The sequence below is a fragment of the Lampetra planeri genome, chromosome 8, assembly GCF_965212315.1.
Source record: "Lampetra planeri chromosome 8, kcLamPlan1.2.h2, whole genome shotgun sequence".
Taxonomy (NCBI): domain Eukaryota; kingdom Metazoa; phylum Chordata; class Hyperoartia; order Petromyzontiformes; family Petromyzontidae; genus Lampetra; species Lampetra planeri.
The window spans coordinates 5,890,719-5,913,989 of NC_136114.1; the positions used below are offsets into that span (position 1 = coordinate 5,890,719).

Genomic DNA, 23,271 nt, shown 5'->3' on the forward strand with positions numbered 1-23,271 from the left:
GAGGTCATGAGTAATCGGCAGTGGTTGCCCTGCAAATAGACTGGTCCCCACCATAGAAATGTGGAATTTCAGACACCGGTTTCAAAGTGGACAACCAAGACAAGCACCTCCCCACCCTCTTCTTGTGGAGGGAGTCGCTGACTTTTTGTCTCTTGATATGTGTATGCATTTTTCTGACTTATATAACCAGCATACAAACTTTTCCATAAAGTCCTCTGTATAATACATGCAGTGTTTACACGACAATGTTACAACCAACAGATACATAAAATAAAATCCACTTAAAATTATTGATGTTGAGGGTTCATGTATATTGAACAAAAATATCTTCCCAAATGAAGAGATTTGGCCTTCATTATTGCTGAATACTCCACACTTGCATGTTCACACAGTAACTTGTCTCACAGATCAATGGCTTTCGTGATGCGTTACTTGAATTTCCAAAAAACTATCTTGTGATGATGGCATTTTAATTGGTCATCATTAGCGGCTAATCAAATAATGCCCTTAAAAGTACTTTTCGCCTTGTACTTTTCAGCAAAAAATGATGAACTTAAAAGAAAATCGGATGTCACGTAAAATATTTTGAGTGGAAACTCATGCCGCTTACCAATGAAACAGAGCAATTGTTGGTGGAGTAACTGGAGACACCAACATCCTGTCAAGTGTATGACACCATGTCGTGAGAGATGACTTCGCGTATCGCGTAGAGATCGGTGTAGTTCTGTCTGTGGTTTCATCGTGCCTAATACTGTACTGCCGAATTATTCCTGTGTTTACGATGGAGGCTGTTATATTTAACGACACGCACAAAGGTGTGCACCGCATACACAAAGCTCTCAACCTTACACATTATAAAAAAAAACACACAATTTCAGCATAACTGCATTGTGGGACAAATACACAACTGCAGACTGGTTTCGTTCTTAATATGACTCATCAGTACAGTACAGTCATCAATGTTCACGGCTGTCATTTGCTTTTGGGAGCCTCTCGTATGCGAAGGGCTTGTTGTATATTTTCTCTCTGGGGACCCATTAGCTTGACTAATGGGAAACAAGAATTCAAATCTGTAATTGACAGGAAAACCCATCTCAAATTATGCTGCGCTTATTTTTTTTATTCGGATGAGTATTTGGATCGAGGTTTTTCTACCAATATGTTTGGAGTTATTGTGATGTTTTTTTACTTTTTATTTGGTAATAAAAGTACCCGAATCTGTTTTTGAAGAATTATAATCGTTGCGTTGCTTGCAGTTGCACAATGCTATTCACACTTTATGCATTTGTAATTTAAGAATAATGTATCTTGAATTTGATTAGGGCATGTGTAACTATGCATTACTTTTTTTAAAAAGGCAAACCTTTATGTGCATCAGATCTGGAAGCGAATAATGCACAGATTACTGACATTTCAAAGTGCGTGCGTGAAGCAGACTACGTACGCCAAGAGCGACGATGATGATGATGGTGGTGACTGTTGAAATGTTCGGGATATTGAGAAACATGTATTGCAATTTACATGTATTTCTTCAATTGCACGTAATTATAGGTTCAACTTCTGCATGCTATTATTGCATTGCAAAAAAAAAGCATAGGCAGAAAATGGGCTTTGGAATGTAATAGTAGTGATTTAATTGGTTGTCATATGCATGGTAATTATTTTTGAAAAGGACTTTGCTTTTTTACGTTTCATGGTTTACGCAGAAAGCCTTCGCTTTTGTTGATTTAAAAAAACACTTATAATTGCAAATTTGACAATCCCTTTACTGACAAATCCGTTCTATATTACTGCAAAACAAATTGGATCTCTCACAGTGATGATGACAATTAATGCTTAACTTTGGACATTATGGCACATCAAAACAGTGTCCTGTCCGTGTGCGCCTTTGGAGTTGGTTTGACAGCATTTGGACCTTTTAAATAGAACTCTCTTTATAAAACACCCTTCTATTTAGATTTAATTTCAATTTCTTTTCCACTGCATGGTTTCCATTATATTATATCTCTAGAATAATTACACATTCATCAGTATCGCACGATGAATAAACCACTCGTTTTATATTGCACTGATCAGTATTAAAATTTAGTTAATTTCCTCAGATTTCTCTCCCCCATATACAAAATGTAATGTAAATGTACAGCTATTTTTTGTCATGGTTTCATGTTTAAACGTATGTTTTACCCACTGATATGTGTTCGTACAATATATTTGCTAAATGTATTGTTCCTTACTCTGTTATCATCTCCGTTAAAGTTTGGAGGGAGAATAATTTCACCACTAACAGAGACACCCTTTGATTGTTTAGATGGTTTGTCTCTTATCCTAAATATATGCAATCTACTTTTCCCAAGAAAGCCAAAAAGCCATTATTGTCTAATTAGGCTTTACGCGCAATAAATAATTAGCTTTAATCATAGTTTGCTTATGGAAAATTGCATGTGGAAATGTCATGGCGTACAAATTGGTTTAACTATATATATGTATAACATACATATGGCAGGCTGGAATTAGTTTTTTACCACTGTCATCATCAGAATCAGTGACTGAAAATGTATGATAAGTTAACGTTAATATATTTGTAGCTTGTAAAGCAGTGCTTGTTGTGAACAATAGTTGTTGTGTATCTTCAGCCTCTGTTTCAACTCTCCTGCGAGTGGAGTCAATTAAATGTCATCGACACATTACATTTTACATACACACACAAAACGCAGATTGTGTGTATGTAGATGCATCCACCGGTCACCTGCATTCAACTCAGTGAGAGTTTTACTGGCTTTGAGCATACCCTTTGCAAGGGAGATCTGGAAAATCATTGTTACCGTGATTTGCCTTCAAATGTATTTGCAGGTGATATTAAACATGGAATTTGTGTGTGTACAATATATCTAATCACTATATACAATGCTGTCAGCGAGTACCTATGAAGTTGGCCATGGCACACGAAGGGGGTAGGGTGGCCACTGCCACGCCCGACCGTCTTTGTTTCTCTCGTGCCGGTGTTTACACACTACACCAGGTAACTTAATTCGAGGTCCATTCGACACTCACGCACGCGCCACTCGCCATCATCACCGGGGTGGCTGTGGATTTGTCGACGTGCGTGCAATGCACCTCTTGGCTGCGGGTGGATTTCTTTTCGATCACACCCCCCCCTCCTGCCCCCTCCACCCCATCACCCCATCACCCCCCATCCTACCCCTACCGTTCACCCCCCAGGGGAGGTCCCGTTACATCAGCACGGGCTAATGAAATGATTCAGTGCCGCTGGGCTCACTGCCACCAAAGGCGGCGGCGGCAGCAGCAGCAGCGCAAGCGGGGGCGCTCGTTTGGACGCGCCGATCAATTAGCGGGGGCGGGGGCCCCCAGCAAGCCAAGCCGTGCCAGGAGAGCGCTAAAGGGAGACAGAGGAGAGACAGAGAGATGGAGGCGCAAGACGGCACCCTGCTGTCATCATCACCACCACCACCAGCAGCACGGACCAACGTAAAATGAGCAACCGGCACCGATGTGGGGCCGCGCTCGATCGTCACGGGCTGGCCCCGGAGAAAGGCGGGCTCCGGGTCCGCCGGCCGTCGTTGATTTATAAAACAGCAGGGGTATAATCACGCGCTGATGGATGGTAAGCGACACTGGGCGGGAGACTCTTCATTACAAGAGGCTTGTGCCGCGCGGCGCAACGGCGACCAGGCAGCTCCTGAATAATGTGTGCGTAAAAAAAAAAATCCCCACCAAACCCCACACACCATGCATGTTTTATTGGCCCCGGGATTTGGCCCTAATTAGGGATACGCTGAGACAAATTCGGCACTTAGGCCTTAATTTGTATTTATTCAGCCACTAGTACGTTAATTATGTCGGGGCAGAGTTGTAAGGAACGTATCACGTTTGATCGATACCGACACGCGCTATTGTTTTTTTTGTGTGTGTTGGCGTTCACCGCTAAAGTATTCTGAAATTCCCTTTCCTTATATTATACGTTGGTGGACACACAGCACACGTTTTGTGCACTTCTGTGGTGGATGCTTGCAACTATGATATATTTAAGCCCAAGCAAAATCCATGGCTGCAATTACTTACGTTGTGTTTTTGCACAATTAACACAATTTATACTGCATTGTATGTGCCACACTGCTGTATATTATCACATTTTAATAGTAATGGCACACTATATTTAGTTTTTTTCTCTTCCATTTATTCATAACACTATGTTATACTGTGCATTGTGTTGTGCGTTAGATACACTGGTTGCCTTGTGAAAGTTATGTTTGTATAGTTGGTGGCAAATGCTTGGTCGGAACATATTTTATTTGATGTTTACAATTGGTATTTGGAAATGTTTTTGTGTTTATACAAATCGCTGTGGTTGCTTGTGAGAATGACACTGCACAGTTGGAATCGTTGCTGTGTAGAGATCATGTTTTTAAGCAGCTGCGCTTTGAAAAAAAAGCATGTTTTTTATGGCTGTCGAGTCAACTGGAAAACATGAATGTGGCCTCGTTAGACGTTGTATCTGCATCTGGGGGAGAAAGTGTTCTGCTGTCATTATGCTCATCGTTATTTACAAAGGATGATGTAGTGGTGTAATTGGTTGGCGCACTGGATTTGCAAGTGGGAAGTTAACCGGTCTGATTTGATCTCCCGGCGTGGGCGGTTGAAACAATGGTGCCAATTGTTTAAATCTCCACGCCCACCAATCCCACTGGCTGTGTTCACCCAGGAGCAGTGTAAATGTGTATACCACACACGACCAGCAAGGTAGAATGTGGTGAAATAAAGCGTGGGTACTGGCTAACCTTTTCCAAGATGGCTGGCCAGCATGGAAGAGTAGGCCAAATGCCCTCTGGAGGGGCTCGCTCGAGCTCCCTTTGGCGGAGGCCATTCCATCACCAGGGGTGTGGAGCCAGCAATTATAATTATTATTCACAAATAAATGTGTACAAAGTATATTATCTGCCACTTCTGGGGAATGTTTGCAATGCGGCGTACGATGGATGCCCAGTACACGATTGGGATGCATCTTCCCCCTGCCATTAAGGCTCATGTCTTTTTAAATCCTTTATATTAAGTTCACTTGCTTGCGCGCTTACGACCGTGCAAATCTTTCGGTCGTTTTTTAACCCACTTCCCGTGATCCAATCGAGCTGACATTTTCCACACAGACTCGTTGTGCGTGACAATTGATTTTCGTGAAAAAAAATTCCAAAATTTTACACTTTTTAGGAAAAAATAATGGTATGACTGTGTGTGTGGGGGGGGGCTTTGTTTGTATGTGCGTGCAAGTCTTCATTCTGGTTCTGGTTGTATGTGCTTGCGTGTGTGAGTGCGTGAGACGAGGTGGCCGAGTGGTTAAGGCGATGGACTGCTAATCCGTTGTGCTCTGCACGACCGTGCAAATCTTTCGGTCGTTTTTTTACCCACTTCCCGTGATCCAATCGAGCTGACATTTTGCACACAGACTCGTTGTGCGTGACAATTCATTTTCGTGAAAAAAAATATCCAAAATTTTACACTTTTTAGGAAAAAAAATTATATGTAATTACCAATTGCTTAATGGTGGCAGGCAATCATCTGACCCATAGGTGGCAGCCATCTCAAGCCAGACGATGAGAGGACTCTAGCCGCCACGCATATAAAGGATTTATAGTGAAAAACTTTGTTTTTACGGGTTAATTTTTTTTACATAATCATCACCCTTGCTCACTCTACCGCTGAATGGAGTCGTCTTCAATCAGCCGCCGTCGCTCGTGATTCTGCAGTGTAATAATCCTGCAAGCACCTGCACACCAGCTGACTGAATTGCCCCATCCCCTCGATGGATGTTCTTTATATCAGGCGGCGTTAGACTTCGCGTGGTAGATCTCCACAATCAATAGTACTTTACAGTGTTTGGCCCAAACGTTGGTTAAAATGTAGGGGGAAATTTGGATTGCGGGCAGGACAAAGCGGATGGAGAAACGCGAGAGTGCGTGAAAAACATGTGCGCACGTGGACAGATGCCCCTTTTAGTTTTGCAGGCTGCTTGCTGTGTAGTGCTGTTTGTTTCTACGAGGCCCAGCCCCAGCACACAAGGGGGTGGTTGGGGCAGGACCATGCTCAGCCATCTTTGTCTTCCCACTGTTGATGTTTACTCACTGAGCCAGGGACAATTTGTTTAGGGAGATTTGACCTAAGGGAAGTACATTCAGGTTTACATTCAACTTTCCATCTGGCTGACCAGGATTGTATTGCAATGTATGTGTGCACAAACCACTAGACCGCCGCTACCTACTCGCACAAAGACAAAGATCCCCCATATAGCCTTTAAGTGAGGACCTATGAAGGCCGGAACAGCATACGAGAGGGTTGGTCACCAGTACCACCCCTGGCTGCCTTTGTCTCCTCCGTTGGGGTTGTTTACACACCGTACCAGGTATTCATTTGAGGTGGAGTCGACCTAGGGGAGGCCCAGGACCGGTTCAAATAATTGTCACATGTGTTGGCCCTGACCGTGAATTTAACTCGGGCCACCGGGTTTATAGCACAGCACACTAACCGCTACACTACAGCTCGCCACACGCACCCGCAATCACACACACAAGCACGCGTGTATACATCACTGCCTCTACATCTAACCCTTCAGTTCATTTTAAATAAGGTTGAAAGTGCTGTGTTGCCTTTCATTGCTTTTTTTTTCATTGCACTAATCTCCCAGAGTGCATCACTTTGATGCGCATGCACAGTGGGCATGCTTTGAATTCATTTCCATTCATTGTGTCCTCAGAAGGGAATCCTAACTAAGCACAGGTATGTGACCAATACGTGGGTACAATTCAGAGAGGAATGCCAAGGGCCATGAGACCCAGGCCCACCAGTCAATATCGCAACCGCTCTTAAGCCGAGTCCAGCAGGAAAACAAAACAAGAGCGCAAATATATTCAATTTTATCACCGGGTCACTGTATATTTCAGGGATGAGAGGACAGGTTGTTAACCAAGCCGCAGACACTCTGTTACAAGTTCACTTGCGCAGTCCGTATGTGTTCTTGACACCTGTGGCTCTGAATACATATTCGCTTCACCTGGGATTTGTTTGAACAAACACAATGCCGCGTTCGGTCGGTCGGGATGGAGGAGCTGCATGTGGAGCCGGCGTATCCCGTGGTCACTGTCTTGGCTCTTTTGGTCAACTGCAAAGTTGAAGCAAGATAGCGCACCGCTCACAACATATATGCAACGTAATTCCGCGCCTGCTGGTGAATTACGATTGTCGAACGCTGAAATGGTGAAGGCGCAGCTCGGAAGATGTCTCACATCACGCCACTGCTGGCAGAAGGAGGCCTGGCCTGCTCGAGGGGTAGCTCTAGAGCAGTGGTTCTTAACCTTTTTGGAGGTACTGAACCCCACCAGTTTCATATGCGCATTCGCAGAACCCTTCTTAATTGGAAAAATATAATTATTTTTTCAAATTCAAAACATAGGTATATGTTTTACTGGTGCACAATCATATGAGTCAGGTGTGTGTCTTAACCTCCGCCGGACCCCTGAGACTGACTCACCGAACCCCTGGGGTTCGATCGAACCCAGGTTAAGAACCACTGCTCGAGAGGATATCATTACCTATTCTTTCAAGCTGGCCCAGGTGTCTTGGAAGATGTGGCCTACCCACAATTTACTCCACCACACTCGACCTTGCCCACTGGTTCACTGCTGGGTGGACAGAGGCAGTGCGATGATGGACAAAAAAAAAAAAACTCTTGCCCCATTGCTTTAACTGTGACGTTAGGAGATGGAACCAGCGGCGACCTCTGGATCGTCAATCCTGTTTGCTAACCGTTGCACCGCAACAGCACCACTGAGCTTGGGGTTAGTACCAAGATGAACACGTGTGCACGTAACAGGATGACACTTTATCCATAGACAAATGCTCCTTCCAGATCAATAATTCCCACTCTGTGTGTGTTTAAACTAGACGAACCTTCGATGGGTTTCAGCCTCAGCCGGGTGTGGCCTGTCATACGAATGCTACTCTGTGACCCAATGCGGGCAAGAGCCATTTCCAAGAATTCCATTTCATGAACCTTTCGTTAAGATACAAATTGTGTTGTCATTAATGAGATTGCGTCGAACACGTTATTTTTATTTTGCAATTACTCGTTGATGAAATAAGGTTACATTTATTTCAATGTTGTCCCTAAAACATGTTCTGTCGGCAAGGTAATTTGCACACAGCGTGCGCGAACATAAAGCCAGCGAACTGCCGATCTTTTTGGCCATTCAGTGCACGGCTATGACAAAGTAAAAAATGTATGCGTGTCTTGCATTAAAAGTTTGTACTCTAATGCATGCATTAGATGCATGCATTAGATGCATGCACGGACCATAAAGTTCAAAGTTTCTTGCTTTGGCTTAACATCTCTTTTGGGCATCCTTGCACGGCTTGAAATGCTACTTGCATACAAGGTAATACTTATGTGCCTCTTACCCCTCCTCCACCAATGTAGTTGACCAGTTTTTGTTCATATTACAGCGGACACATTCACGAGACGTGCATGGGGCACTGTTGCAAGGGGCCAGCAGACGGGGTGCCTCGTGCATTGGATCTGTACATAGTTGCCATGCCGTGTAGGGCAGCATTCAACTCTCCCTGTGGTCTGGAACCAGTGGTGACAATTCCACAATTTTAGTGTGAAAGAGGCCAGTTTGCGCATAGATTTTTGTGGTGTTGAGATTTAGTTAAAAAATAAATATGTGGGCACATTGCTGGCTCTGGTAACTGTCGTGAGTGTTCGCTAACAAACAGCTTTGTCATCCTTCTGCTTTTCCAAAAAAAACTATTCTGTGATGGGTTTCCAGGTTGGTACCGTTTGTACCCATCCATCAGAAACCCATGATAGACTCCGCAGTAGCAGTATGGGTGGAGGTGACTTTTGTAATGCTGCGTAATCTCAGTGTGTGCCAGGTTTCATAGCTGGTCACTCGCACTTTTAGCACGTGGTAGGAAACCGAGATGGCAAGCATTCTGTCGGAAGTAGTAACCAGGCCAAGATCCTGTTTAGCTTCTGAGATCTGATTAGATTGGCTGCATTCAGGGTGTGCGCGGCTGTTTGTACGGGCGCTAACCCGACTTCTTATTTTTGGGGCATTGTTGAAATCGCCGTGAGTTGATGCGCTGTTATCCCCTTTTTTTTGCAGGCAAATGGACACGAGGAGCATCCCGTGAGCGGCAACATGGACACTTCTGCAAAAAAGACACGGCTGGTGCAGCCACCCACACGGTAGGCAGTCGCTGCAGATTACCGGGCTTTATTTTCATCGAGAAAATGCCTCCGCCTCGTGCATTCCACATACGCATGGATGGACGCGCATAAGAAGCCGGCTTTGGGCTGAATCAAATTGTGGGCAAGTCGGACGTTAAAGGACAGCCCGTTTTTTATCTGGAGGAATGACGCTTCTTCGGCAGACGAGTTTAACTGCGGTGCTGTGACTCATCATAGGGCTGATTGAATCGCCAGGTTTGGGGTATCGGCTTGGCTATTTATAAGTGATGTACGATTCTGTAGGGTTGTGTGTTTTTTTAAGATGATGGCAAAAAGTGGTGCTGACACAGAACCAACACAGCAAATGCAGTGTGTATATATATGTCTAAATGTGATGCTGTTCTGGGTGGTGCATGTCGCCGTTGACGGTCCTAATTCATCTTCTTGGTTTTTTCGGTAAATTCCTCTTGATATGCACATTCTTTTGTTAAGGCGCTCTTCTTCCACCTCCAACCCAGCTTATATATAAGCTCCTAGCTTGGCAGTGTCTCATTCTTCACCTGAAGACGGCTGCTTGCGTTGTGGCCGAAACGTCGTGATAATTATTTTATTATGTTTTATTTTTATTATTTTATTACTTCCCTTCTACGTGACTTTACCAAAAAAACCAAGAAGATGAATCCCTGCAGTCACGAAAGCTTTAAATCGAAAGGTCCTAATTCAGTGATGGAAATTCCACATTACTATGGCAAGGATCAATTTCTCTACATAAATCGGTCACTTTACACCGGAGCGGTGTAGCAGCAACTCAGGTGGTTGCTTATATGACTGACCACGTTGGAGTGGCGGACCCCGCGTCGATAGCGGCCCCAATTTGAACCCAACAATGGAAATAAAACTATATATATACACAAATGAGCTCAAGGGAAGAGGTAAAAAAAAAAGGCAAGAGCTGCCGTGTACGGATCTTGACACTTTTAAATATATTGCAATTGCAGGGGTTTGTGTGTACAAGGGTGGACCTTGTTTGTCCTGCCGCCTTATCATCACGGCGAGTTTATTGGGTAAAATTGACCGATCGTAGGACATCTACCCTCCCCCTGGGAGAGACTTATCAAACGAGAGCCCCCTTCAAATTAGTACGCCCCCGTCTCGCCGCGCGCGTGGTGCTCGAGCGCGCAGCAATGTCAGTAATTAAGCAAAATAAATAACCCACTGGGTGCCACTGCAGCCAGGTGTCTCCACCAATGAGAACCCAGAAGCTAATTAAGGGGGGAGGAGGGGGAGAGCAGTTTACTTCCGCCCCCCCCCCCCCCCATTTCAGGGTTTAATTTTGTGTTAAATTTTAATTAAAGTGGCTGTTTTACAGTTCAGAGCACGTTCTTTAGCGGCGCGCGGGTGCATGACAATCAGGTGGGTTTAAAGTTGCAGGAAGATCGTTCCCTGTGGATGCACGCGCGGGTCACAACGTGCCACGTGACGCGCAGGGGATGATGGCGCAGACAGGGAAGACTTTGCTTTTGTTGTGTTTGTCCTCGCCCGTGTTGTTTCATTCTTAAGCGTGCGCGAGGTGCGAGCAATTGTGGGTTAACTTTGAAGCCTCTGTTTTTTTATTTTTTTAAATTATTCATTGTGTGTTGTCTCAATGTGGTATAAACCACCTTCTCTTCACGGATTACCGTATTCACAGTTTTCATATCCCTGATAGCTTTCTCAAAGGATATTTTCACGAATCATTTTTTTTAAAGCACAGACGCTTGTTTGTTAATTTCACACTGTACATTTTTTTTTATCCAAAGGAATTTGTTCTGTTCGTGGCTTAAAAACAAGGTGGCTTGTTCACCAATATATCCAACGTGAACTGACAAGAAACTTGTCTTGGAGAGGCTATGACGGTTTGTTGTGGTGACTATTATACTCATAACCAAGCACCCTTAGATGGCCAAATATCTGCAGGGTTAATGCTGCATTGATTGGTACAGTTTATTGATTTAAAAAAATAAAAAATGTCAGCAGTTTTAGTTATTTATTGACTTCTTTTTTTTACGCTCACTGATTTAAAATTTATGATGGAATCAATTAAGTGTAGCCATCTGAAAAATGCATTTCAAACTAAACGGACAAATGTGTTTTTTTCTTCTTAACAACCTTGGAAAGCCTCTTCAAACGAGTGGGTGGCAGTGCTCATCACTGTTGGTGGCTCTAAACCAGTGGTGGAAATTCTACAATTACAGAAACAAGTGTTCATTTTTTGCAAAGATGGTACTTTTTTTTTATTGACCACGGAGGGACGACGGGCTAAGTCTACCCTTGACTGGCATTTTAAATGTGAAGCCTTCCTAATGCGAGTGAAAGAAACTCCGTACCCACAGTGCCACTTGACGGAATTACATCTCTTTTCGAGGTGGTTAAAATGTTGGGGCGAGTGCTCTTACCGAATGAGGTGGGGGGGGGTTCAGAAAGTATCGGGACTTTGACATTCTTCTGTCACCATTGTCAATGTGTTTTCGGAAAACATTTCACAATACACGGGGCGCGAAACCTGTCGAAGATGAACATGCTGGAATGACATCGACGAGTGGACCCAGCTCAGCTCGGGGAACATCAATCCCCGAAGCTGACACCGATGGATAGTTGGAATGTCATAGTGCGCATTATTTTATTCCACTTGCTGCCACGAGATGACAGATGTGGCATCAAAGATGGTGGCACCTTTGCACAACTGCACATTAGAAGAACAGCGAGCTGTTACCCCTTTGGTGTCTTTAATGGTGTAAAACTTAGTGAAATGTATCCAGTAATACATTTGCCAACTGTGTAAATGATATATTTACAAATTGGTAGAATGGCTGCATTAGAGAAGTGCATGTTTGTGATGATGACGTAAGTGATAGGTCAGTTGACACTTCAACTCCAGCCAACGTCACCCGTGTTGAGAGGTTGGTTTTGGATGATACAAGAATAGAATTAAGCATGTATCGGTAGCCGTAGGGATTTGCGTGGAAATATGTCATCCAGTAACTTCATCGAATAATTTTGATTGCAGCTGTTGGATGGACCATTGCATCCCAAAACCACGAGGGATGGCAATAGCTTGGGGAGGCCAGTAGTGGATAGATCGTGCTGATTGTCCCATTGAATGCTTCAAATCAGGTTCTCCTGGTTTCTCTCAATGGGCTCTATTTATGGTTTTAAAAAAGTATTGACAACCGTGAGTTGGCAGAGTGGCTCAGAGTACTCAGCTGACACGGCTGAGGTCCTGGAAGAAAATTGGATTCTGAAGTGCAGTGAGTTGATGGTTTTGGCCTGTTCATCTTCTTGGTTCTTTCAGTAAAGTCACGTAGAATGGAAATAATAAAATAAATATAACATAATAAAATAATTCTCACAACGTTTCGGCCACAACGCAAGCAGCCGTCCTCAGGTGAAGAACAGGTCTTTCGAGACTAATGACTGCACACAAAAGGTAACCTATCACATTTAATTCGGTTCTGCGCTTAATTTGGGTAAGTTAGTGTCACATGCAGAGCGGGTGGGAAAGTGCTGCCCTCTGCTGCGTGGAACAGAAGTTCACTGAAGGCATCTGAGCTCTGTGATAAACACGTTCACACTTCCCATTGGCTGTTGTCCAGGGCAATAGACTACACTGGAATATCGGGGATGGATATTTTGTCTGATAATGCTGGTATCACAACCAGAATAAAATTATGTGGGGGTATGTGGGGGGGGGGGATGAAGTATTAATAAGATGAATATTATCCCGAATTACAGCATTGATGATGCTGCAAACGTCATGCAAACTGTTGAAAATGGTTTCCTAAGATAACCTTTGCAATGAATTGCTTATGAAGCTATTTACAATCGTGTTCACTGCCGCGGTACAAAGTACACATGGATAGGAAGGCAAGAATATGAAATTAAAGAGAGAGAGAGAAAAAAACAATGCATCGGGGTCATGTTAGATTTGCTCAAATATAAAATGTTCACAGACCTTTGACGTCACGGAATTCTAAGGCGCTGTACACCTCCCGCAACGCTCTTGCACATATATTCATTGCGTTTAATTATTTACGTGCTGCGTGTCTTCTGCCAGTTCCTCAAGTGGGATCGTACGCGGGTTTTGCTTTAATCATTGAGCGTTGAGCTGTACAGGGGGAAAAAAAACAATGGTCATGCGGTGCAACATTTATTTATTTTATTTCCTAAATATAATCCCCTCCCCCACACTTGTAAATGCTTTTTTTCCTACCCTGTTCCCAAGCTTGCGCATCTGTCTTGTTGATACATTCTTATTATTTTGTGGGTAATGACAGATTGTGTGACCAGAACATGACGCATCTCCTGAATCTGTTTGGGGTGTAGCGATGCGTCAATTCATCCATCGTAATCGATGATTACGCTCGCGAAACGTGGATCAAATTGCACGTGTGTGTGTGAAGAATCGACTATTTGCGATTCCTTAAAATAACAAAATACATGTTAGGCCCATATCCTTTTTTTGCCAGGAACCTAAATTAGCGGGATTTTTAGTTTGCGAGTAAGAGTAACGTCGTAGTTTTTATTTTAATTTTATATACTTTTATTTCTTCTATCTACGTGACTTTACCGCAAGAACCAAGAATAAGTAAATAGTAAGTTGGGTAACTGCAGTGTTGTAGGGGTGGGTTTTATTATTTGATTCAACTTAATTGGTGGTAATCTTTTTTAAAATAAATCTGTCATTGGGCCATGATTTAAGTACACTTTCCACTCAAGTGGATGATGCCAACTCATCTTTAATGTCTACTTACAGAAGATCTCAGCAGATAACACACTCTGACCAGTCCTATCATCCACTTGACTTCCCACAAAGCCGTGCTAATTTTATCGACTCTATAGAAGTGTGAGTCAGCCCTTGCACCAGAATTGCAACCTTCATCTGGGTTTTGAACTTATGAACCTTCTGGCTGATAGTCAAGCGCTCCAACCATCGCGTCACCTGACTTTATTTCGTTTTCCATGACAGCACTATGGTGCGTTTCAAATCTCTTGCGCTGTTCTCAATCTTAGGGCGTCAGGTTTGTGCGACAAACACAGCAGTAATACATGGTGCTTTTATAATGACGATGACGACGACGACGATGAAAGAAGATGATGATGATACATTAGTCCCAATGTTGGCACATCACGAACAAACGCGTGTTGTATATGTGTCCCCTGCCAGGGCTGGAGACGATGATGTGAGAAGTCTCTCTGCTGCTGACAGCGAGGGCATCTGCACCATCCTGTGAGGTTGGCCTCCAAGCGCCGGGCTTCTAAGCCGCCCAACGTGCAGCAGTGGGGAGGGGTGCACTGCTCACTTTGTGGTCCGACACAGCACACACAGCCGGGAGATGATGTTTGAACCTTATGGCGGTACCCCGGCTCTCGCACAATGTCCGTGATGCAGTCATTAGTCTGTTGATGGTCGGCGATGCGGCAATCGACTCATCTCGACGAGCTGTACACGATGCACCACCACGGTGCGTACGAGCGTTCAGGGTTTCGGCGCAATCGTCCTCGCTGCGTTTCGACATCGCGGAGTGGCACTGATTTCGGATTGATTGGTACCCCAGTCGCGGAGTCAAGTACATCCCTGGGAAAAAATAGTGTCCCAGAAATAACATATTTAATTGCCTCGGCCAGTTTGTATCATTTGGTACCCCGGTGTACCGCCATAAGGATCAATTCACGCAGCTCGGACGACGCATTCGTTGTCACGTGTGGTCGTGTGGTCGCGATGTTTTTTTTGAAGTAACAATTTGAAATATATGCGTGCTCACACACTTGTATATTTTTTTGTTAAACAATATCCTCACCTTGAACATGAAGGTTTTTGCTATGTGTGAGAATGCAATGCTATTAATTGTCCCTCATGCAACCAGGTACAAGCCCGTTGAGATTTTTTTTAATATATAAGGGAGAATTATGGTTATGGAGGGTCTGTTTTTATTCATCTTCATTCATCATTTGCTTAAGGTACTTTTCGTTTGGGAAGCGGTTTTAATTGTAATGAAGGGATTGTCACATGGCGTTTGACGTGGGTGTAATGAACCCCTCCCCCCCCCATCCCCGTTGATTCGATGGGTAGTCGCGATTCAGGGTCGCCGTTAGATTCAACAATCGCTGCTTTTTTTAACGTTGCCGTGAATACAATGGCTACTTGCAGCAGGAGGCGGGTCACAGAAACCCATTGCGAACGACATCTACGATAACAAATATCGATTACAACACTCGCGATTCGATGCATGCCTTGTGAGGTTAAGAATCGATGTCAACCGGTGCCTTTACGTTTAACTTCTCCCGCGTGACGTCAGACAAGTAATTCCATGCAAGCACTACTGGCCAGCTTTATTTGACGCTGCCGAGGTGTAAATGGGTCGCTCACTGGAATTTCAAAACGAGAGGTGGCCGGGTTCGATCCGCCCAGTGCGCCTTAGTTGAAACTCTGGGACAAGTTTATTGAATGCCACCCCCACCCCACTCTGCCCCTGTCCGGCCAGCTGTATAAATGTGTACTCCACAGTTAATCGATAGGCTGGCTCGCACGCGGCGGCCTAAAGCGCGGGTACTGCCACCGACTTCCAAGACGTGTATTCAGCGTGGAAGAGTAGACCGGCCTAATGCCCTGCGTAGAGGTTCTCCCTGGAGCCTCCTTCGCGTCAAGAGGCCCTTCCGTCAGGAGTGGTGTGAGCAAGAGATTGCCAGCTCCCAAGAACTGAACCACCAGACCTCGTCGCAACTGCCCGAGTGGTACTCTTCGTATTGTATGTTGAACTTCTTTTGCACCATACGTAACCGACCGTGCTTAGTGGGGGGGAAGGACAATAAATTAGGCTGCGTAGGCATTCCAGCTGCTCGTAAACAGGGAGGTTGAAAATAAGTCCGTCCTTTGTGCTGTTTTAAAAATGTTTTGACCACAGCTTTTACATTTAGACGCCAACATTAATGCTTTTCCAGTTATTTGTATTGTATAAGGTTAAAATGAAGATTGAAAAAAATATCCTTCGGTATGTTTTTCAGCCATTAGGTGAAATATGATAAATCTGCCAGTCAAATTCAACTATTGATTTATATTGCATGTGAGATTTCAGTTTTAAAACAGATTAAGCATGGTATGCAGTCGTTAATTTACAAAAGATATATTGTCATACGGTGTTAAACTAGAACGTGTTTTAAAAATTACACTCATGCATAGGGTAATTCACTTATCTGTCAATTCCTTGTGCAGTGTTCTTGGGAAATATGACGCAGACCATCCGCGTGACAAAGACGTGTTTTGATTTTAACAGATGTATGCTCTTTGCAGCCTGTCAAAAACTGTTTTAACATGTAAATAAAATATAAAAATAATTGTCCGGGCCGTGGAAACAGTGTGTTTCAATATTGCAATTCAATTCATTGAGAGCCATTCAGAAAACTGTTGGATATCTGTAAAATCCACATCCTTAGTTACATTTTTCCCTACATATTATAAAAATAACAAGTGCTTGCAATTTCACTAATGACGTACGTCTCTTTGTATGCCGTCAAGTTGTGACGGCTTTTTACCAGAAGATTTTTTGCGAGTGCAGATATTTTCGGATTCATCTGTGGCCACAGCCCCTTTTTCCGGTGGTGATCCTCGGCAACATTTGTCAAGACGTTCCAGACGCCTGCAAAACAACATCAGACGCAGAGTTTTGGGATTCGAGGCGGGAAAAAAATGCACTTTCTCTTACAGTGCCACCAATTACGCCAATTCCACAGAGTTCACATCCTTCTTCCGTGGCAGCCTCCCATTTGTCACCATCTCTTGGCGTCACGTGTCGGATTAATGGCCGTCCAGATTTTAATGTGCCCCCCCCCACCCCCGCTTCTGAAGGAGCAGCATTGAAGGCATCACTGCCGCACGGGCGGAACACCACTGTACAACACCGTGTGCTCTGACGGGGGGGCGGCCCCTTGCATGTTTACGGAATTTAATTTTGCATTTTCGATTTCATCACAGTCAGGTTCTGCGCAAACGTTTTTGAATTTGGGTTGTTTCGTCATTTTTCGAGTGCACTGTGTGTTTGTGTATGAGCTGTGGTGGGGTATTGGTTAGCACACCGGACTGGCTATCCGGATATTGCTGGTTCTACCTCCGGACGCGGCAGTTGAAACAATGGTGCAGAAATAATTATTTTCCTTCTACGTGACTTTACCGAAAGAACCAAGAATATGAATCCCTGCAGTCACGAAAGCTTTAAATCAAAATTTAAAATGGTGCAATTTTTGGGGTTTTCAAACCCCCCTGCCTCTGTCATGCAGAAGTGGGAATATCACGACTGATGATGATGTGTTTATAAAGATGTATTGTACATCGCATTACTTGGCTGAGGAATATGGAATTGCCACCGCTTGTTCAGGACTTGCAGTGGACTTGAGCTTATTATTCCACAAAAATGTCATACCTGCCCTATTGTTACTTTGAGAAATATTGAAAAAAATATCCATCTCTACTGTGAGATAATTTCTCACATTAATAGTAGTAAGTTGGAAAAACAAATTTACCTAAATAATGGCTGTGTAACGCATGCCATGGAGTTTGCAGATACAAAAGGTGTGCAGGTCTTAAACCCACTGTTAGACATTAGAGCACACACAGCGAGCACTGCTCTAGAGTCACGAACCCACATGTGCCACTACAAGAAGGATCGCAATGATGGATGTCGCTGAGATCGTGTGTGTGTGTGACTCGCGGTGCAGGACATGTGCCAGTAGAGTGTAATATGGCACGTAGGTTTATGACCTATCTCGGCGGAGTTCAAGTGTTCCCTCCTTGTCTTTGTCCAATTTGTATTTTCTGTGGCCATTGCACAATCATGCCAAACAGGGCCTTTGTAAAATAACATTTGTCTTGTGGCTCAGTCTTTCGCACACACCTGCGATTAGCACGGTTGGCTACGTACGGTGCGAAATAAGTTCAACATGTGTAAACGAACAAAATATTTTACGAGTATTTGGAAATGTTTGAAAAATAAATGCCGGCAATTAAGTCATCCGAGCGTCGTCTGAAAGTAGTGAGATGGAGGGTGTCCAGGTGCAACGGAGGTGACGGCGTTGAGCTTGCACTGCTGAGACCCAGGCAGCCAACTGATGAAGCTGGGGTTTTCAAGTGGAACGAGTTGTTGGATTCAACTCGGTCACGGATGACTGCGCAAAATATTAAAATTTATGTTTTTAGCGCTCGATTATGTTAATTCCAGCTGTGAGAAATAAAATATTGTTTTGGCTGTCATGCGATCAACATTGCTCTCCTGTGGAGAGTGCGTGAGAAAGGTCTGCCCGCTGCTACGTGGGCCAGAGGTCGCTTTAGGGGGGACCTCAGCTGTGACAGCCACTTCGTGGGCCGCTCTCACGCCAAGGGTTGCCGCACCGCTCTTGTGAGAGTTCAGGACACGACGCCGGTAGCACGAGCGGGATCGCAGTGGTGGGAAACAAAAAATGTTGCGTTAAAACGGTGTATTTTTGAAGTGGATTGTTGGTCTCCCCTATCGTGCGTTCGCAGGCGGAGGAGTCTTTCCCAGTCGTCTGTTCAACGTTCTAAAGAGGATCATGAGAATCTCGTTTAAACGAGGGCAAAACAAGTAAATGTTAATAGCGTGTCCATTTTAAATGCACGCCGGCGTTGTGGAAGTAATGTTACGTGAAAAAGGGTTAAGAAGCCGGGATTTCAAAACGCAAGTAATTAATTTAAACTCAAATTGCTGTGAAGTATTTAACGTGCTTCGTGCCGACTTCTACATTTTCATGTTGGCAAAGAATCATCTGTCTGCGATAAATTTAACACTTAATATGAAACTGCATACATTTAGCAGTGCACACATTAAAATGCCCGTTTTTCTATGGCAGAGCAATCTAATGTGCTAAAAATGCACTTTACTTCTCATTTTGAATGCTCATAATTATATTGCGTTTGTATGCCTCCGATTAGCATTAGTTATATAGTATTAGTGGGAGCACATTTATGCGAATTTGTCTTACGATATAGTGCATTTTACGAGAGTTCTTGCCACAGACAATTACAAACATATTTTTCTGTTACTTGCCATCGATGTTTAAGCATTATTTTATTGTAACTTGTACCAGTTGACAGTTTTACATTTTCATTGCAAAATGATTTAAATTGTACTGTCAATTTAAATGAAATATAAAGTGTAAGATATGTAATGTGTATATATAATTCTACTTAAATCAAACAGGCTGGAAATACTTTTCCAGCAGCCACAATATCTGGCTTTTAACTGTGTGCAATTATGTTTACCTGAAATATTAGCTGATTGTATACTTAAAAAATTCAGGTCGCGATAATAAGCAAGTAAAATGTTTCTAGCTCGTCAAAATATCATTTATGTTTTTCAAAAAAAAGCTACTCTTCGTTTAAATAAAAAAAACACCGGCCATTGAATTTAATTTAATCATTTTCAACGTGATGATTTTCACACCTTGCGAATTTCGTGCGCATCTCGAAGCGGCGTCTCTCCATCCACCATAACGCCCGTCTCAGCCTCGCGATGTCATCTAAACGGCGATAGTGAATCCTACCTAGCACGTCCCTCTCAAACCCGGAGCGCCGCTAGCAGCAACTTAACTGAAAACCTGTCGTAGACGCCGGGGCAAAAACAACGCGCAAAAATTAAATAAAGCGAGAGAGCCTTCACAATTCACATGCCATTCTGCGCGAACGTTACACTTTAACGCTCGGCCCGAAGCATTTTCAAAGTGACGTGAGTAAAAGGCTGAGACTGCGGGGTAAGGCTGCCCTTCTTTGCCAAGCTTCGGCAGGGGAGGTACAATCCTCCGCTCGCCTGCCTTTTATAACAGCCCTGGGGGGGTCAAATGTCCAGCGCCGGCTTTCATAATATCTTGTTAAATGTGCATCCTGGGTGTATGGCGCAGAGGTGTGACCTTTGCAAGAACGGGAGGAGGAGGAGGTGGGGGGGTTGTGGTGGTGGAGGCGTCTGTTGGTAAGATGGGTCGTGTGTGTGTAACAGGCACCAAAGTCGCCCGTGCGTGGAAGCGGCTCTGGGTGAGGGCTCACTCTCTACAAAGGCTGCGGCCCCTTCTGTTTGAACCAAAGGGTACCTGGCGATCAAAACGCCCGGCCACAGCTGAAAGTGTTGCGCGAAGAGGCACACTTTCAAAACAACCGGCTGTTTGTCTTTTCATCAAACGCTCGGGGCAAAAGGTCGCTGTCTGAACCGTTGTGGATCTTCTTAATTTATTATTAAAGAGATTATGAAATGTTACGCCCCTGGTTCACTCTTAATACATCCTTCATTTTTTTAAAAATATTTTAATGTGTATTTATATGATTCATCCAGTCGCATGGTGCATCAATGTAATATATTATTATTCATATCGATTATTTTCCAATGCATTCATGGTTATTTGTATGCGGCCCTCAACAGGCAATGAGGTCTGGTAAAAGATTAGAAAAATGTTTGCCTAGAAAGTATAACAGATTGGCTTCAAAAGAGCTGTTGCAAATCAGTAATGGATATTCCCATTTTAAATGTGTTTAAAACCTTAACCTGCCTCGTGGCAAACAAGGATTACATTTTTACCATATCCTCAAGTTGCAGAAGGTACGTTTTATTAATATAGTTAATGTACACGACAAACGTAATGCACACTACCAATATAAAAACACAAGGTATATAATATCCTATTTAATCCCAACAATGTGTGTGTCGGTGGTTAAATTACAGAGTATAAAGATCTATATTAAACGGGAAACAATACAATCTGTGAGAGTTTGTATTTGAAATGGATGAAAAACAGCTATCTGAAGTAATTTAGACAGAATGTGCCCAATCTCTAATGCGGTTGAATCGTCAACTGACTGAAACGAGAGTAGCCACAGGAACTGCACAGCGTGCAATGCACGCACCGCGTTCGCTTTGATGAAATGTATTTATTTATTCCCGCACAGAAGATGACCAAACGCAAGAAAATTCAGCGCGACGCGAATTGCAGTCTGCGTTAAGCTCTCATTAAGTGAACGCGTTATTTGTTTGAGCCCGTTACTTTTCTCGGTGCAATCCTGTCATCGGTGCAGGCTTCTTTTTTTTTTTGCAGAAACATTAATTTTTAAAATCCTGTCAATACACTTCAAACCGGTTTATATTCAATTCTGTAACTCGCCGGTAAGTGGCACCAGAGGGAGAATCTGATGCGGGTTGTGCTCTCCCACGCAGAGACAAAAGGCACGTGTCAAAGTCTGGTCCTACGTGAGCACTGAGCGCACACAACTCAGCAAGCGGTGTGGTGGTGTCTGGAAGAAAAACATAAAACCACGAATCGAAATAATTGCGGTGCTTCTCATTAAAAACTCACGCTGTATTGGCACAAGGCACGGCTTCTCCTCTGTCCCTACGCGGCCATTAATTGATAATCGCAGTTTATATTGCCACCCTCGTGAAAAGGCAAAACAACTAATGGGTAAAGTGATACCAAAAAAAGGTTCGAATTTTTCAGAATGGAAATTAAGGTTCGCATATCGGTGAAAGTTGCACGGTTTTTCCACCCGTTAGACCCTGACAAAACAGGTGGTGTTAATTGATGTCCAGTGTGGAAATTATACAGCACTCATTGGGCACGATAAGGTCTTACTTCAAAGTGGCACATTGTGGCATGGGCTCTGTGAAAAGGGCTAATGTATGAGGAAATCAAATGCTATTAACTCTGACAGTGAAGGAGCAGGCAACATTCTATTAAATCAGGCCCTGGGGATAATGGCTACTTTTAATGTCACGAACAAGATCTCGCAAAAAGTGAATACTTATTTAGGTGCATTTACAGGACATATTTAGGGTTAGATGCCAATAATGACTGTCGTACCGTTCTAACCACATTGTGGTAGAAATATCGCTGGGTTTATTCAAATACTCTGTTACTCGGTCCTAAAGGATTTGTGTAAGACACATATGCCCTTATTAAAAATATATCATCCAACATTATATATACTGGTGTGTTCAGTGCAATTATAATCTGTGATTATCAGCACAAGACTTTTTTTTACAAGAATATAACCTTTTCTGTTTTGGGTGACTTTGAGTTGTACCTAATACAAATGATGAATAATAATTGATTTTAAATGTTTAATTAATTTTGCCATACCAACAGGATGATCCTTTTAGCATTCAAATCTAAAGGCAATGTTTAAAAACCGGTTGGATTTTTTTTTGTGTGAAATGACTTGTTGTTTCAATTAAAAATTTTACTTTATCAATTTTGGAATTTCATCCGTAATAGGTCCCCCCCCCGCTCTTCTAACAATGTTAGAATTCCATTTCGATATGTACAATCATTATATAAATGTAAAAAAAAAATGTGATAATTTTTACATTCAGAAACAATTTATTTTTAAATTGTAAAGGAAATGAGACAGGCACAAAAAAGGTTTGGTTTAATTAAACCTTTATTGAATATAACTCAAGCATGTTTAATATCTACTTGAAAATAATTTCAACGTCTCATGGAAATTGTCCCACACTTTACAAGTGGTTTCCTTGCGAAGCAGCCACTGGACACGTACGTGGGTAGATGGGTTCCTTTGTAACCATTCCTTACGAACACAACTATCTTTTGCTAAAGTGCATAAGTAAAAAAAACTAAAAATGCGTGCACAAAAGTCACAATGTAAAAAAACAGTCCATTCGTTTATTGCAAGAAGCACCACACCCGAATAACAAAGCTTTCACGAAAAGAACATGTTTTTGAAACGGGTTTTTTCGCCCCCTCTACAGTATAACATGAAGAGTGTCTAGAATGCTATTTAGAATAGAATATGCTACTTTAAACTTGTTACATTTAAGCAGAATGAGGCACCGTTAATCACTTCGGAAGTATATATTTTTGTAACAAGGTAGAATTGTTTTTGCCGCTGCTTTCAATATATATTTTTTTTATCCAAAACACACTTAGTTTTTAATTTAACATCAGGGGCAATTGTGAATATATCTATACGCATAGTCATTTGATAAAAA

General features: G+C 43.0%; 2 protein-coding genes across 4 annotated transcripts in view; one reads left to right on the forward strand and one right to left on the reverse strand.

The window, feature by feature from the left end:
• Positions 1–16,614, forward strand: part of ARHGEF39 (Rho guanine nucleotide exchange factor 39) — a 160,155-nt gene extending 143,541 nt beyond the window's left edge. For both annotated transcript variants that reach the window (XM_078596774.1, XM_078596773.1), the window contains exons 12-13: positions 9,174–9,256; positions 14,442–16,614. In XM_078596774.1, the coding sequence (XP_078452900.1) occupies positions 9,174–9,256; positions 14,442–14,508 (150 nt within the window). In that variant the 3' untranslated portion in view covers positions 14,509–16,614. The remainder of the gene's footprint in view (positions 1–9,173; positions 9,257–14,441) is intronic.
• A 6,313-nt stretch (positions 16,615–22,927) lies between these two features.
• STK33 (serine/threonine kinase 33) overlaps positions 22,928–23,271 on the reverse strand; it is a 103,680-nt gene continuing 103,336 nt past the window's right edge. For both annotated transcript variants that reach the window (XM_078596775.1, XM_078596776.1), the window contains exon 14: positions 22,928–23,245. The gene's annotated coding sequence lies outside the window, so the exon portion shown is untranslated. The remainder of the gene's footprint in view (positions 23,246–23,271) is intronic.